The 14,847-nt window shown below is 38.8% G+C and overlaps 1 protein-coding gene across 1 annotated transcript in view; it reads right to left on the bottom strand.

Annotated features, from left to right (window-relative positions):
- The window catches only part of FMN2 (formin 2), a gene marked incomplete at its 5' end in the record, with an annotated part of 156,569 nt that extends 142,048 nt beyond the window's left edge, over nt 1-14,521 (bottom strand). Inside the window, 1 exon segment of the mRNA XM_080341260.1 lies at nt 12,580-14,521. Coding sequence (XP_080197386.1) covers nt 12,580-14,521 — 1,942 coding nt within the window.
- Between the last annotated feature and the right edge of the window lie 326 nt (nt 14,522-14,847).

The raw sequence follows: 14,847 nt of genomic DNA, 5'->3' as shown, positions 1-14,847 counted from the left end.
TAGGAGACTCCACAACCTCCCTGGGCAGCCTGTTCCAGTGCTCTGTTACCCTCACTGAGAAGAAGTTTCTTCTCAAGTTTAAGTGGAACCTCTTACGTTCCAGCTTAAACCTATTACCCCTTGTCCTACCATTGTTTGTCACCGAGAAGAGCCTGGCTTCATCCTCATGACACTCACCCTTTACACATATATAAACATTAATAAGGTCACCCCTCAGTCTCCTCTTCTCCAAACTCAAGAGACCCAGCTCTCCCTCAGCCTTTCCTCATAAGGGAGGTGCTCTACTCCCTTAATCATCTTTGTTGCCCTCTCTCTGTCCCTGTCCTTCTTGAACTGAGAGGCCCAGAACTCGACACAATATTCCAGGTGTGGTCTCACCAGGGCAGAGTAGAGGGGAAGGAGAACCTCTCTCAACCTACTAACCACCCCCCTTCTAATACACCCCAGGATGCCACTGGCCCTCTTGGCCACCAGGGCACAGTGCTGGCTCATGGTCATCCTGTTGTCCACCAGGATCCCCAGATCCTTCTCCCTTACACTGCTCTCTAACGGATCATTCCTCAACTTATACTGGAACCTGGGGTTGTTCCTGCCCAGATGCAATACTCTACATTTGCCCATGTTATATTTAATTAAATTTTTCCCTGCCCAGCTCTCTAACCTGTCCAGGTCTTGCTGGATGGCAGCACAGCCTTCTGGCGTGTCAGCCACTCCTCTCAGCTTGGTGTCATCAGCAAACTTGCTGATAGTACACTCTAGTCCCTCATCCAAGTCATTAATGAAGCAGAGAGACAAATGTGAGAGAAAGAGGAGAAAGCTACAGTATTCACAGACACACTAAAAAGCCACACATTCATGCACCGAGGCTCAGCACCACAGCAGAGATTGCAATAACATTTCCCCGAGGATTGAGTTCTTATAACCTCACATTTATCTTTAAAGATGTGCTTTCTATCCTCCTGACACCGCATTTGCAAAAGCCCGGGAGCACATCTGTCAGTGAGCACAAGCTGAGACTGATGATACAAATGAGTTCTACTCCAAAAGCTCCCCCTCCTGTCAGCCTCCCGCGATTCTCTCTTCTAACCACCAGAGCACCACACCACCCTGTCACCGTCAGCACAGCAGCTGCATCCACACATTTTAAGCTACATGGACTGGAGGTAGACTTTCAACTTTAGTTTTTCCAATGTAAGGTGAATGGCTGCAGTGTAATTCTAGCCCTGAACACCCCACTCAGAGTCGTATCATGGGTTAACAGTGACTCATGCACGTAGTGCTTCCATCTTCAAAACCAAAATCAGCTTGCCCTCTTTTCCACAGTTGCTCCCCGTTTCAGTGGGATTATAAATGCTCACACAGCAAAGAGATTTCATAAGCTTTGAAGCCAAAAGTACCATAGGTGGTGCTCTATTCTGGGGAGCTAGGACAAGAAAAAAAAAAATAAAAGGAAAACAAAGGACATGAACAAAGTGATGCATTACCATTCAGAATGTTTTCTATTAGTCTTACGAAATATACAGAGACAAGTGTGGTCTTATTATGATTTTTCAATTTCCAAAGGATTACAATAGTGAACATATTTATATCAATTAAAAACAAACAAACAAACAAAACCCAAAAAACAACAGAGCAGCAGTTCAAAGTTTAGGAAAAACTATAATTCAGATATCCACTACCACATATATCCCTAAAACATTCCTTCCTTCCAACTTTTTTCCTTGTCTGCTTTGCTACATATACTACCATCCAGGTCACAGCTAAATCAGATCTAAATAGGCTGGCAAAGCACCTGAACTGTGCAGCATCAACTGTTCCTTGGAATGCCAGAAGACGACAAACCCCTCCAGGAGACAGAAGTACTGCAAAGACTTCCATACGTGCTTGCTTGTATATGTGCTAGTAGTTGCAATTCCATGTAATTTCTTAAATACTTTACAGTACAATATTTTTTCATTCATTCCATTCCTCCAAACTACAAAGAAAAAGTGTGCTGAAGCATTTCCAAGGGGCAAATCGATCACACTTCATTTTCACCTTTCTACTGTTTAACGTACTTTCCTAGATCTCAAATATACAAAGCATTTAGTTACTAATAATTCACATATAAAATTAAAATTTCAAGGATCAAAAGTATTAAATTTCCTAAATATTTGCCTTTAATTCCATAATATTTTCAAATTTCAAGTTTTTCAGCTAACCTGTACCAGCAAGCCTTAGTATGCAACACATGACTGCTGAGAGAGAAGAGGTTTTCAAAGTCGTATGTGGAACCTGAGGAATAAAACGGAACTGAGAATTGGTACTTCAGACATCTCTTCAAATAACAAGTCCTGCATAAACACATATTGAACATACATTTGCACTAAAAAAAAAAAAATAAAATAAAATAACCAATTAATTTAGTCTCTTGCTTGCCTGAAGCCTGACCTGGGAGGTTACACCCAGTATTTCAGGATTAGAGACTTCATTTATTGTTCTTTTTCACCGCAGCGTCTAATCCTCTGCTGATTTAGATTGGGAAGCTCTGTTATAGATCTCATCCTATGAGGTTGTTTTGGCTGTTTTGTTGTTGTTGTTGTTTTAAAGGGACTGTATTTTCATTGACAGATACTTTTCCTAAAACCACGTGATGGTTTTGTCACAACCTGGTTACATAAAATACGGAAAACCCACCAACCAATAGGCCTGCACACACAACATGGTTTCATAACAAAAAGGAAAAAAAAAAAAAAATATCTAATCCTTCCACTATGAATAAATACAAGATAAAGTGTGTCATAAGTCTTATTTCCAGGCAACATGAACCTTAAAAGTAAAAAAACTTGTCAAGGTCTAGGGTTATGGTGCAAATTCCTATGATTGTCATAAAGATATTTCCTTTTGTTTTTATTATCAATGTAATAGCTAATATCTGCCTTCACTGCTTGTACACATAGATATGTTTCTAAGGGGAATAAAACAGAGGATAAATAATGATTTCTTTATATAATAATATTGTATATTAGTATGTTATCTGCATTACATTAATTTATATTTTATATATATATATGCTATATTTTAGCTTTTACAATGATACTAAAGTTACAGCTGTGTGAAAACACCTGAGTGGACTGTACTTTCTTCTCTGATATTCTGTCTCTAGATTTCCTGGCTCTGTTAACATGGATGGTATGAACTGAACCCACATCATCCTAAATTCAGAAGTCAAAAGCAGAAAACCTCTCTAAACAAGAGAATTAGGAAAAAGACATACATCAACACTATCTCCCCATTTACCCACAATGCCTGCCTACACACAGTTCTATATAATTTCAAAGTTGGAAATACATATTTATTAAATTCAACTGAAAAAACATGTATCGATGGATTGACTACGTTCACAGGCTCTTCAAACAACTAGAATAAAACTGCCAATTATTAATTTTGCATTTGTCAGTTATGTATCTGATTGTCACAGTGAACACCATGCTTTACTTTGCCAAGCTGTCTGAATCTCTTGACACCTCAATCTTGCACCCTTTGTGACATCCCACCTCTTAGTACTCTCTTAAGAGTTAAAAATTTTCCATGAGAACTCTTAACTAGTTGTAAGTTAGAACCACAATATATCAACATCTATGTAACTCAAGCAAGTAATTTTTTTCCCTAATTATAGCCCCACAATTATCATTAATCATTTCAGCATAATCCAGGTTGTGTAAAACAACTCAAATAACCGTATCATTGCATTTTCAACTAACTCAGCTAGAACAAGCAACCCATTACACAGTTACAGAATCACACAATTCTAACAGTTTCAAGTGTTCAAGACATCCCCAAAAAAAGCCAAGGGAACACGTGTGCCTGCTCCCTTTTGGAAGGAGGGTCACAAGCTGCTACTGGCAAGAGACTCCTACTGCTGTCCACCACAGCATACACAGGGCAAAAGTGGCATCTCACCCAAATGCCACTGAAATTCTTCCAAGAATGGCCTGATGGAAAAAGCAGAGGTCTGGCAAAATTTGAAAAATGGGATTCCCCAGAAATCAAGATGACAAGGAAACAACTCAGAATTAACAAAGGAAAAAGACACCTCAGAAAGGACGTTACAGGCAAATATTTAAAAAAAAACCAAAAAACAACTTATCTCACTCTGCCTATTGTATCCCATGATTGAACCAAGCAGTTGTATTTTAAAATGGCTTGCTCCACTCATGCTGCCTATCAGACCTAGCAATACCACCAATCCCAGCATATCACCCAATGGTCTGTTAAAAGATAACTTAACCATATGCCATACTTGCACAAATCATGCTGGAAAAAAAATGAAGCAATCAGGTCAAAGCTGATAATACAGACCTTGGTCCTCATGAAACGACTCCCAGTGCCAGCTCAGTTCCTAATTTTGAAATTTGTGTTATAGCAGAGAAAGACAAAATTTTACTGGGAATTTCACTCAGTGATGAAAAGGTCAAGTCCTGCAAACACTAAGGTCAGGACAAAGATCATGACCCAGTTTTACTCTTATATTAATTATACAATAAAATTCCACAACTTGACCAAACACCAGGTAGAGAAGTTGAAAACAAAGCTCTTTCTCTTTGATGGAATAGAAGTAACATGAGAGAGTCCCTTATCAAAAACACCAGTAATTTTCTTCTTTGGGCTATTTGCAGTGTTTCAATTTTGTACATAAACCAAGATTAATTCCTTCCTAATACTCTTGCATTGTCTAGAAAGTAGCTGTACATAAAATTATCAATGTAGTCTTATTGATCTTTGTTAAAACCACATTGCATTTTGTTCTATTTTTCTTTGCCCTTTTATCGTATAACAAATAGCTAATTATATCTTATTTTCTCCCTCAAGATTTGTTCCAAAGCCTTGCTTGTTGCTGCAGTCAAAGTTAAGTTAATGAAAATCACCTGGATCATTTGCAATAACAATATAACAGTTTTTCCACAAAGCAGGTATTATAGCTTTGTTATCATCAGAACTTCAAAATATATTAAAATAAATGTGATGGCCTGTGACAGTGCTTTCAGAATTCTTGCAGATTAGCAAATCTCTGAAGGATTCCAACTCCCTAACTTCAGCATTAAGCTCCTTGACATTTTGCTTTCACAGTGACTAAGATTTTATACATTTCTCCCACACTTAGTTTTCTGATGTATGACATACAGGATAAGCTGAGACAAAGTATTAAACTATGTTTTTATCCTTACATTTCACTATTTGTATCATATATACAGTGAAGGGTAATAATATATCTTAAACGTCACTAAATATCCTTCAGAAACTGAAGTTTTTAAATGTCAACCAATTCCCCAACTATGATACAGCAACGGTACACAGTACAAAATACCTTTCTAAAAATGTAAAGACGACGCACCCTGCCACAACATTATGTGGCATGCCCCTTCTCACTTTGATTTCTCTTCAGTTCTAATGCAGTATTATTGCAGATTACAGAAGTATGTTGCTAAAGTGTTCCTAATTGCAACAGTTTATGATAAAAGAGAATCTATGTGTCCATCTACCGAATCTTTCAGGCATCGTATGCATCTTTGGCAACTTTCATATTGTGTTTTCCAGGTGTGTATGCTCCTCTCAGCAAGTATTTAATCCTGCCCATCTTTACCCTTTTAGTTTCCATGGTGATTTGTTGTGTGAAGGTGGCATTCTGTGCCAGGTTCTCACAGACTTCTGGAAAGCCACAGTTGTTTCTGTCCAGCTCTTCAATAAGCTTCTCTGATGTCTTTTTTTTGTCTTTTTTTTTTTTTTTAATTTATTTTTGGGTAGCTATTACTAATAGCATCTTTTGTCAGTCCAAACTCATGCACACTGACATTTGATGCACTCTGGCCCATCTCTATCTTAGAAGTAACTTGAAGTATTTGCTCTAGCACCCACAGGTCACAAAACACAACTGAACTGAATGAGCAAGCCTCTGAAAGGGGATACAAATAACAAATTTCTTTCAACCCACTCATTAGTGCCCCAGCATGCTTTAGCTTTTATTCCTCTCCAGGAGCTGTGTACCCACAGTTTGACAATCTCCTCCAGCTTTAATAACTGCAGACTTTTTAATATTTATCACAAGGTACACAAGGTCTTATTCTTTGTATGCATAAACAAAAACTGGTAAGATGAATAAAGGACAAAAGCAGAAAATCATAACTACATTCCACAAAAGAAAGAAAAATATATACATGCATGCCTATATATTTCTGCACATATGTTCTTCTAGACTTCATTCAAATAAAACCTAAGTATGTCTTCCTTGTTATAACTGGACCTTCGTGTACTTTTATTGATGTAATAAAATATTTCCCTCAACTATTTCTCAGCATACTGTATTGCCTTGACTCTTTGCATGACAAAATAGTGTTTACATACATACCCTCTATTATGAAGGCAACGTTTTGTTTTTTTCCATTTTTTTTTCTTTTTTTTACTGAAAGCCACCTTTTCTTCAATGCCTGTCAGCAGATGTTAATGCAGTTAGTTATAGTGTTACTGCAGTATTGACTTCTTTTGTACAGTTATTTTTTCCTTATCAGTGTAAGAAAGAGGAAAAAATACAAGTTGTTTTTCCCTTGGTACATACTAGCTATTATATTTCTTAAAGGGACATCTGAGTCAGATCTTGGCATCAAATAAACTCTAGAATGAAAGCTACCTCCTATAATTAGTTCCACAGTAAAGTTATCTGTGCTTTCTCCTGATTCAAATTCACACTGGGTTCAGAGTTCTGGAGCTCCTGATAAATTGCATACAGATCCTGAGACCAAATAATTCATACTTTTACTGACAAATAAGACTGTCCCGATGATACATATAATTTGTGACTAGGCTTACCTGCCACTATTCACTTGCATATGTCAAGACACAAAGATATTAAATTCTCAAGCATTTCTGCACTTCTGCTGTATTTATACATTTCCATTTAATTTTATGTATATTAAGATTTACTTTTATAATGATGATGTTGTTTATACACAATCTCACAACCACTGCTGCAAAACTGCCAACTGACTTAATGTGTTCTACCGTCTATGCATCTACAGATGAAAGAAGTCATGTTATGTATTTATCTGAGAATAAAGCAAGGTTCTGCATCAGAAAACATGAAATTCATGGTCAGAAAGACTAGCTATTTCCATAAATGTGAATGAATCTTACTATGGACAGCAGTAATATGGAAATAAAATTAGGAATATTCATTTGGTACTCAAGGTAACACTGACCATCTCCTTGTCTCTAACTTCCTTTAAATGAACTGCAATGTAGGAATGCAGGAAGTTGTTGCTGCTTAAAGCAAATAAGTGTGACACAGCTCCTGAACCCACTTTGCTGCCTTTTCTAAAGCACTTAATGAAATGCAACTGGCCTTGTATTATCATATGAAGAAGCAGGAATGATGTGATATAATGTAAAATCCTCACATCCTCCCATCACCTTCCTTTCACAGATTTTCACTGTTTCTGCCCTGTTCCCCTTTTATCAGCTCACTTAATGCCCCAAAAAGAGAAATTGTATGCATAAAAATTTCCAGAAACTGTTGTATGCCACCTGGCCTCTACAGAACTATGCTTTGAAATGCACCTAAAAATAATCAAAGCCACAGTCACAGAAACACCCACATACTTTGTCATCACTACTCCTTACGTAAGTTTGAATTTTGGCAGGAGTAGTTTATAAAGAATACACTTGGTCATATTCTGAGCTTGGTTAAACTACACCACAAACAAGATGCCTTGGCTAACTAGTATTTTTGCATTTTGTATCACCATGATTCACATTAAGACTTGATTTATCATATGCAAGTGGCCTAAAATACTGTTCGAGATGCTTTTCAATTCCAAGTTTATTTTTCTTTAGACACCATAGTATGAAGAAAAAGGTGAGGCCTGCTTCAAGAAACAGAGATTTTTCTGCAACGAACAGGCCTATGTACAGTTTAAAGAAAAAAGAAAAAAATGGACAAATCACCCCACCCAAGCTATTAAATAATTTAAAAAATTTAAAAAAAGATAAAACACAATTTAGTCCAATAAATATATTCAGATCTAAATCCCATATAACTATTCCCACTGGAATAATCCACTGCTCTTTTAACAGAAACGAAATCACTGAAGCACACAATGTCCTTTAATGACCAGTTCTGGCCTGATCCCATGTGTGATGGTTATTATAGTGGTACTATGTCTCAGATCGAAGCAGAACTGCATGGGCCTCCAGCTATAAACTGCCCCTTTTCCTTTCCCCCTTTGCTCCCCAAAAGACACCAGCAGGCACCCAAGATGACCCATTTCTAGTCCAGACATGAGTCAGGCTGCCAGTCAGACCTCAGAACAGAACTGCTGCTCAGAAAAAAGTTGCCAGAGAGATGCAACCACTTAGTCCCATGACCAAAACCTGCTGCTCCCAGTGAAGTTCTAGATAAAGATCAAAGCATTAATCATGAGACCCCAACAAAACAACCCTGTGGCAGCACTGCATTCCAGTGATATTGCTCATGTTGCTCCCATTCCCATATTGCAGTGCTGGCACAGCAACATTAAAGCAATTTATCAGCACTCAGCAGTCTTTCAATAACAGCAGCCCATTTTCAAACACAGTTTACTGTAGTTGGAGTGCAGTATTGCAGCCCTTTTTTTTTTCCCCCTCCGCCTCTCTCCAGGTTTGGGTTTCCTAGGCAAAAAGAGTGTGGTCTTTCCCTTCACATGCTTACTAGCAACGCCCAGTGTAGTGTGTGATCCCATATCACATGAAGGGTGGCTGTTGCCAGCTCCCTTAGTTAGAGGAGGCTGCACAACCCCACCACCTGATAGAAGAAATATTTGTATTTTTGTTAGCAAAAATCAGTGAAACATTTAACCACAAGTAGTCTCAAATAACAGTTGCATGATAAATAGTCTCCTCAGGATGCCAACAGATACAAATCCATATTGTGTGCATCATCACATGAATCAGAACAAAAGCACTTGAAGAAGTATTTTAAAAGATCTACTTTATGTCTCAGAAACAAAACTTTCATCCTGTTTTTTTCAAGTTTTCACATGCTTATCTATACTAAGACCTTTGTTTATGCCCGCAGACACTGCACTGGAGCTGCAAGTGGGTGCAGATGACATTAGCACAGCGCAGAAGTGGGCTAAAGTGGCCTTTGTGAGAAGCAGGCCAGCACTTTGTGGAAATCAGAAGGTGGCCGTTAGCACACAAGCAGGGGACTGACTGTTCTGGTTTACAGCAACCTGGACTTTTTGTTTGTCTCCTGTTTACAGCTAGAGCAGCATAAATATCAACCTCTGAAGAGAAATGTAAAGATAAATAATCCGTTCAAAAGAGATTCATGCAGCAAGTGTGTTACAGCCAGCCAACAGAGATTAGAATGGGCACAGGTTTGTCTGGGTTGAATTTAATTACCGTCTGGGGCAGCTGATGGGACTCTTACATTCAGTTTATATAACACACACCCTCTGCTCCTCTGCAATCACTGCACTTCAAATTAATGCCAGGATAAACTCCTTTTTATTTAATCAATCTATTAGCTCTTCCATTTCAGTTACATTAACATTTGGAAACATCAGTTTCATTTTCCCACCAAGATACTCTTGTAATGTTAGTGCAAATCATTCATTGCCATGTACCAAAGCGAGAGAGCCGACCCTATTCATTCAGGTTCAGCTCTTGTCCTCCTGGGACCACTACATAAAAGCCATGGCTCCACTGTGCATCAGGTAATCTAGAACTTGTAATTACTGTCACTGCAATTTCAAATACAGCTGTCCTCACCATAAAAGAAATAGATCTGATGCCTGAACTAGAAAACCTCCATAAATTTGTCCACACCACATTCTTAGCCAATGCATCCAATCTGAAATACCATATTTTAATTATTTCTTATTTAAAAAAAGGTTAAAATATGCAAAGTCACTAGCATTCCAGTTGTTGGCTTGCATCTACATTTTACATTAAGACAGTCCTGGTAGAGTTCATATGGATCACTGTGAAAACCAAATGGCACACAGCCAAACCACAACACACTGCAAAAGTAGGCCAGTCATCTGCAGAGAACCTGCTGTCATTAAAATCGATGACTAAATTATTGGGGAATATTTTACTTGATGCTAGTTAGAAATGCAGACCAACACTGCAGTCCCTGCACAGCAAGATGGGATTTAATGCTCTAGGCAAGAAGCTGACTCTTTTTAAAAGACAGAAATAAACCACTACTAAGAATGTTATTTCTAAAATCCTGATTGTAATCCCTGAAGTGATGCATCTGATGCACGCAATTGAAAACAACATTTTTCAAAACCAGTATTCAAACTACAAGGAAATTATTTCTGTAACTGTGACTGTGCAGACTGGTTTAAATAAAGAGGCTTTTCTGCTCTTACAGCAATGACAGCCAGTCTGTAGGAATACTAACATTGAGTTTAATTTTCCTTTTTTATGTATATTAGTTGTTATTTTTATATTCTTGATTATTTTCAGCTTGTAAATATATTTTTAAAAATAAGAATGATTAAAAGAGATAAAGCGTTATCACGTCACTTCCAGTTCCCTCATTTCAAGCTTTTCTGCAGGAACTAAGAGGTATAATTGTCCTCTGCCTGTAAAGACAGCTGGTATGTACATGCAAATGAGGGTCACTGTAATTTCCATATGAGACAGAACTACTGTTGCATTGGACATTAGTCCCTTCACAATAAGTCTAAAGTGTTGGTCAGAAAGCCCCAAAAAACCAAAAATTATTAATGAGTAAGTCAAAACCTCGAGAAGAAATGTGAAAAAGTCTGTGTCCTGGAAAACAGGTATCTAAAAAGTAATTCCATGTTCTTTGAGTTCACCACAAAGTTTATTTCCATCATAGTACCACCAGAAAGAAGAAAGTCTAATTACTGATGGTGCCATTTAAAGCTTTGCTCTCCAACTTGTTTATAAGCTGTCAGGTGTCAATTGCACATGATTTTTACATCCTATAAATCTGAAAGTAGTAATCACCTCAAATTGTAAAACTGAAATTAAATCTAAGAAAACAGATGGAAGGGATTTGAAAACTTTTGCTGTGCAAAAAAGGCACTGATTTTAGTTTCTGTTTCCAAACAGGTTCATTCATCAGTATTACTGTGATGTCAAGCAGAGCAGAATGTGCACAAAGAAAGCAATTATGAATGCAAACAATTACAAGTTATGTATTTTTTTAAGCCTACAGTATAAAACAAGATAGCCTTTCTATGATAAACAGCTGTTGATAGCTCAACTATTTTCTCACATGTGATTTTTAAATCTAGTCATTGCTCCCTTCATAAACTATGCTATTTTGTTAAGTTTTCATAGAAGCATGATAAAATTCTCACTGCATTTTTTGCGAATATGTCCAGCACATATACGGTTACTGTGCTCCTGCATCTAGAACAGACTTCCATTCAAAACAAAACTGATTATAGATTCAACTGATTTAATCTTGTAACAGATACTTGTAGGGCATGTTCTCTATATTCTCCTAGTTCTACAGTTTTTTCAGTGAAAAATAAATTGAATGTTTTGCTGAGTTTCCTCTGCATACATACCCGCCTTGTGGCAGAGGCCATCTGTATTTGTGAATACGTTAGCTCTATATATAAACTTCAGATGGGGGAAGAGAAAGGGGAAAAAAAACCAAACCAAACCAAACACAAAACAAAACAAAAAAAATCAAACAAAAAAATCCAAACCACCCAACAACTCAAATTGCAGGAAAATATAACCATCTATTCACACTGTTTCATTTGTAAACTCTATATTCTTATGCCTTTGTGAGAGGGTGCAAGCTGCCTAGCAGGTAAGGTAAAAGAATGCTTTTCTCAATGAGTCACCCTGCATAGCCTGAGCAGCAGCCTGCCACAGCTACCAAGTCATATTACCCACAGTTTCTCTTCTCCATTTTATGCTGCCTTTTCAATTGATTAACATTTTTTTCTCCTCCTCTTTCACCCTTCTGAAGAGGAAATTGGTTCCTTTCTGTAGGGCTGTCCATCTGTGCCTACATGGCTTTTTCCTTTTTTCACTAAGCAAATCCTCATCCTTTTCTCAGTCTAACACCAGGTGCAGCTCCCAAATATTTACAATACATCAGAACAGCACCTAGCACAAGAAAACCCCAAACAAGATCTTAGTTACAGGAAGCTTTGCATCTGAAAGATCTATTTATGCGGAGAGCTGGTCCGCCTACAACAGTGCAGCTCTTAGCTTTTTCAACAAGAATAATTTAATGCATCCAGCCTTCTCCTAGAGGATTTAAACAAAGGAGAAAAGCAGAAAGAAAAACTTCAAAGAGTTACGCACTTCCTTTACTGGCAATACTGCCAGGCTGACACTGGGTCGAGACACTATGCTTGTTAATGAAATGTGACTAAGATCAGGCCTTTGATTTTGAAACTGCCAGCACAAGTAAAGACAATAGTACAGGCAAAGGACTGAATTCAAGTATTTTAAATAATCTCTGGGGAAAAACAAAAAAAACAAAAAAAAAAAAAAAACCAAAAAAAAACCAAAAACGACAACCAAAAAAACACCACACCGAACTTAACACATGTCACTCACCTGAAAAGACATTGGGAAATGTCTCTGCAGAAGCCTGCACCCCTGAGGACTTCCTTGAATGAGTCAAAGGCACTCTTTCTGTTTGGAATTTCTCTCTAAACCCCTTGTACTCCAAGTAGCCTGCAGAGCCCACCTTCTGTGTTATCTCACATTTGTGATTAGATACCTCTTCCGTCCAGTCTGCAGAACGACTAAATAAACCTGTCAAACTAGCAGACCTCTGCTTCTTGATTGAGACTTTTTCTTTTTGGTGGAAGTACTCCTGCTTCCTTGTAAAAAGTGGGCTCTGGGACGGGGAGGGAGATGGTGAATGGTTGGGAGAACTCAGTTGCCTAGTTGTGGTTTTGATGTAACAAGGATTAATTAGATAGGGCTTAAAGCATCGGGAACCAAGCATCGGACTGCCTGTTGTCCCCTCAGAGGACAAAATGCCATTTTTCATTTCTGTGGATAAACCATTATGCAGGTCCTCTTGACTGGCTGATAGAGCATGTTTCTCTTCCTGAGACTCAGCAGCATGATCATGGCCTGCATCTGAAATACCATCCTGTGTTACTGTATCCTGTAAATCAACAGACTGTACTTCAGCAATTTCAGTCTCAGCATCTGCTACTGAGGTTGGAAAAGGTTGTGTGGAGCTATGTGTCTGAGACCCATTTTCTACCGCAGTTCTATTTAAATCATCTTCTAGTTCCCCAGCTACAGCATCCACTCTAGCAACGAGCTGTTTCTGTTCATCAATCAGTAGGTTACGTTCCTGTGTTTCAAATAAGCCGTTACCAGGAGAGCCTGTGCCATTTACCACTTCTTTCAGTTCACGTTCAGCTGCACAGGAGACGCCAATGCTTTCTGCAATTTCAGATATCGTTGGAAAAGCTGCTTCAGTGTCTGGGCTCCTCTCTTTGTCAGTGGTAGTTACTGAAAGAAACCGTTCAAAATCTAAGGGGGCTGCTTGCGAATTAACCATGTGTCGGCCCATTGTTTTGGTGACAAGGTCCTCAGTTCCAGTGTTAATTGCCCCCTGCTGCTGCTGCTGCAGTCTAATAGCTTGCTGGATATCAGAAAGCAAATCCTCTTGTTCTGTGGCTGAATGGAAACTGTATATATCCGTATCAGAGCCAGAGCTGGTCCTTTGTCCATCCTGTGTCTCTGCAGCAGCTGGGACAGTTTCATTTCTGATTTCAAAATGTTCCACATCTGTGTCTGAGAGACCCCCTTCATCTGCAGAGATGCTTATATCTGGAGTTTTGGCTACAATTGAATGAGTACTGTCCAGCTCTCCAGCCTGTGAGGCCTGGCTTTCCAAAACATCCTCCCGTGAACTACTATTCCCGTCTTTAGCCTTAGACAGATTTTTTCTGATCCTCAGATTTGAAAACATGGAGGCCCTCGATTCCGACTTACCCTTCTTCTTACCAGATTCACTTCCTTTTGCATGCTTCCCCAGTCCCCTCCTGCTTCCCGATACCTTCTTTGTGCCATCTGTATCCTTGGGCCCAGAGGCATCCTCTCCTTCATGCACATCACCTGCATTTTTCTTCAGCTTCCCATCTTGATTCCCCATGATTTTTCTCTGTGCAAGACCTTCTGCAATCAAGTCATGCTCCCGGATTTCACTCCTTCGGCCTGCCGGCAAGATCCCCTCTAGCGATCCAGGTTCGTTTTCAAGCGGTGGTGATGCAAGCGGAGCAAATGCTTGCTGTGCCTCTCTCCCATCTGCTAGAGCTGCCTTTTTGCATAATGTGCTGCTTGCGCTGGGCTCCGCTGGGACATGCTCAGTGCAGCACTGCGAGCTGCAGACAGCTCCTTCCAATGGCTGCTGCTTGCCCAGCTGCCCGCTCTCCAGGCTTCGGCTGCACTCCTGTTTCTGTAGGAAGGATTCCGTGAAAATCCTTTCCTTTATAAAAGTCACCTCTTTTTCCACGGTTTTCATTGCCTGCATTGCAAGCTCGGCTTGTCACCAAATAATTTATAATTTCAGGGCTTCGAGTTCCTTGAGGGAATAAAAAGAAGAAAAAGTTACAGCAAGGCACTTTAGTTACTCTGCAGTTGTTTTGCAGTTGTTAAAAATGAATAAGCTAATAACCTCAGAAAGAGAAATATTATCATTATTTAATAGTTTATAAGGTGCTTAAGCATATGCTGCTTTGACACATTACACAGTACCTCTGGTGATTTACACATTTACTTTTTAAAGGCCACCAAAACATGATACATAGTTTTAAAAGGAGAGTCACTCTGAAAGTAGATAGAAGAAAGATAATAAAA

Source organism: Nesoenas mayeri, assembly GCF_963082525.1.
Source record: "Nesoenas mayeri genome assembly, chromosome: 3".
Classification (NCBI taxonomy): Eukaryota; Metazoa; Chordata; class Aves; order Columbiformes; family Columbidae; genus Nesoenas; species Nesoenas mayeri.
This window is presented reverse-complemented; position numbering and strand designations above follow the sequence as displayed.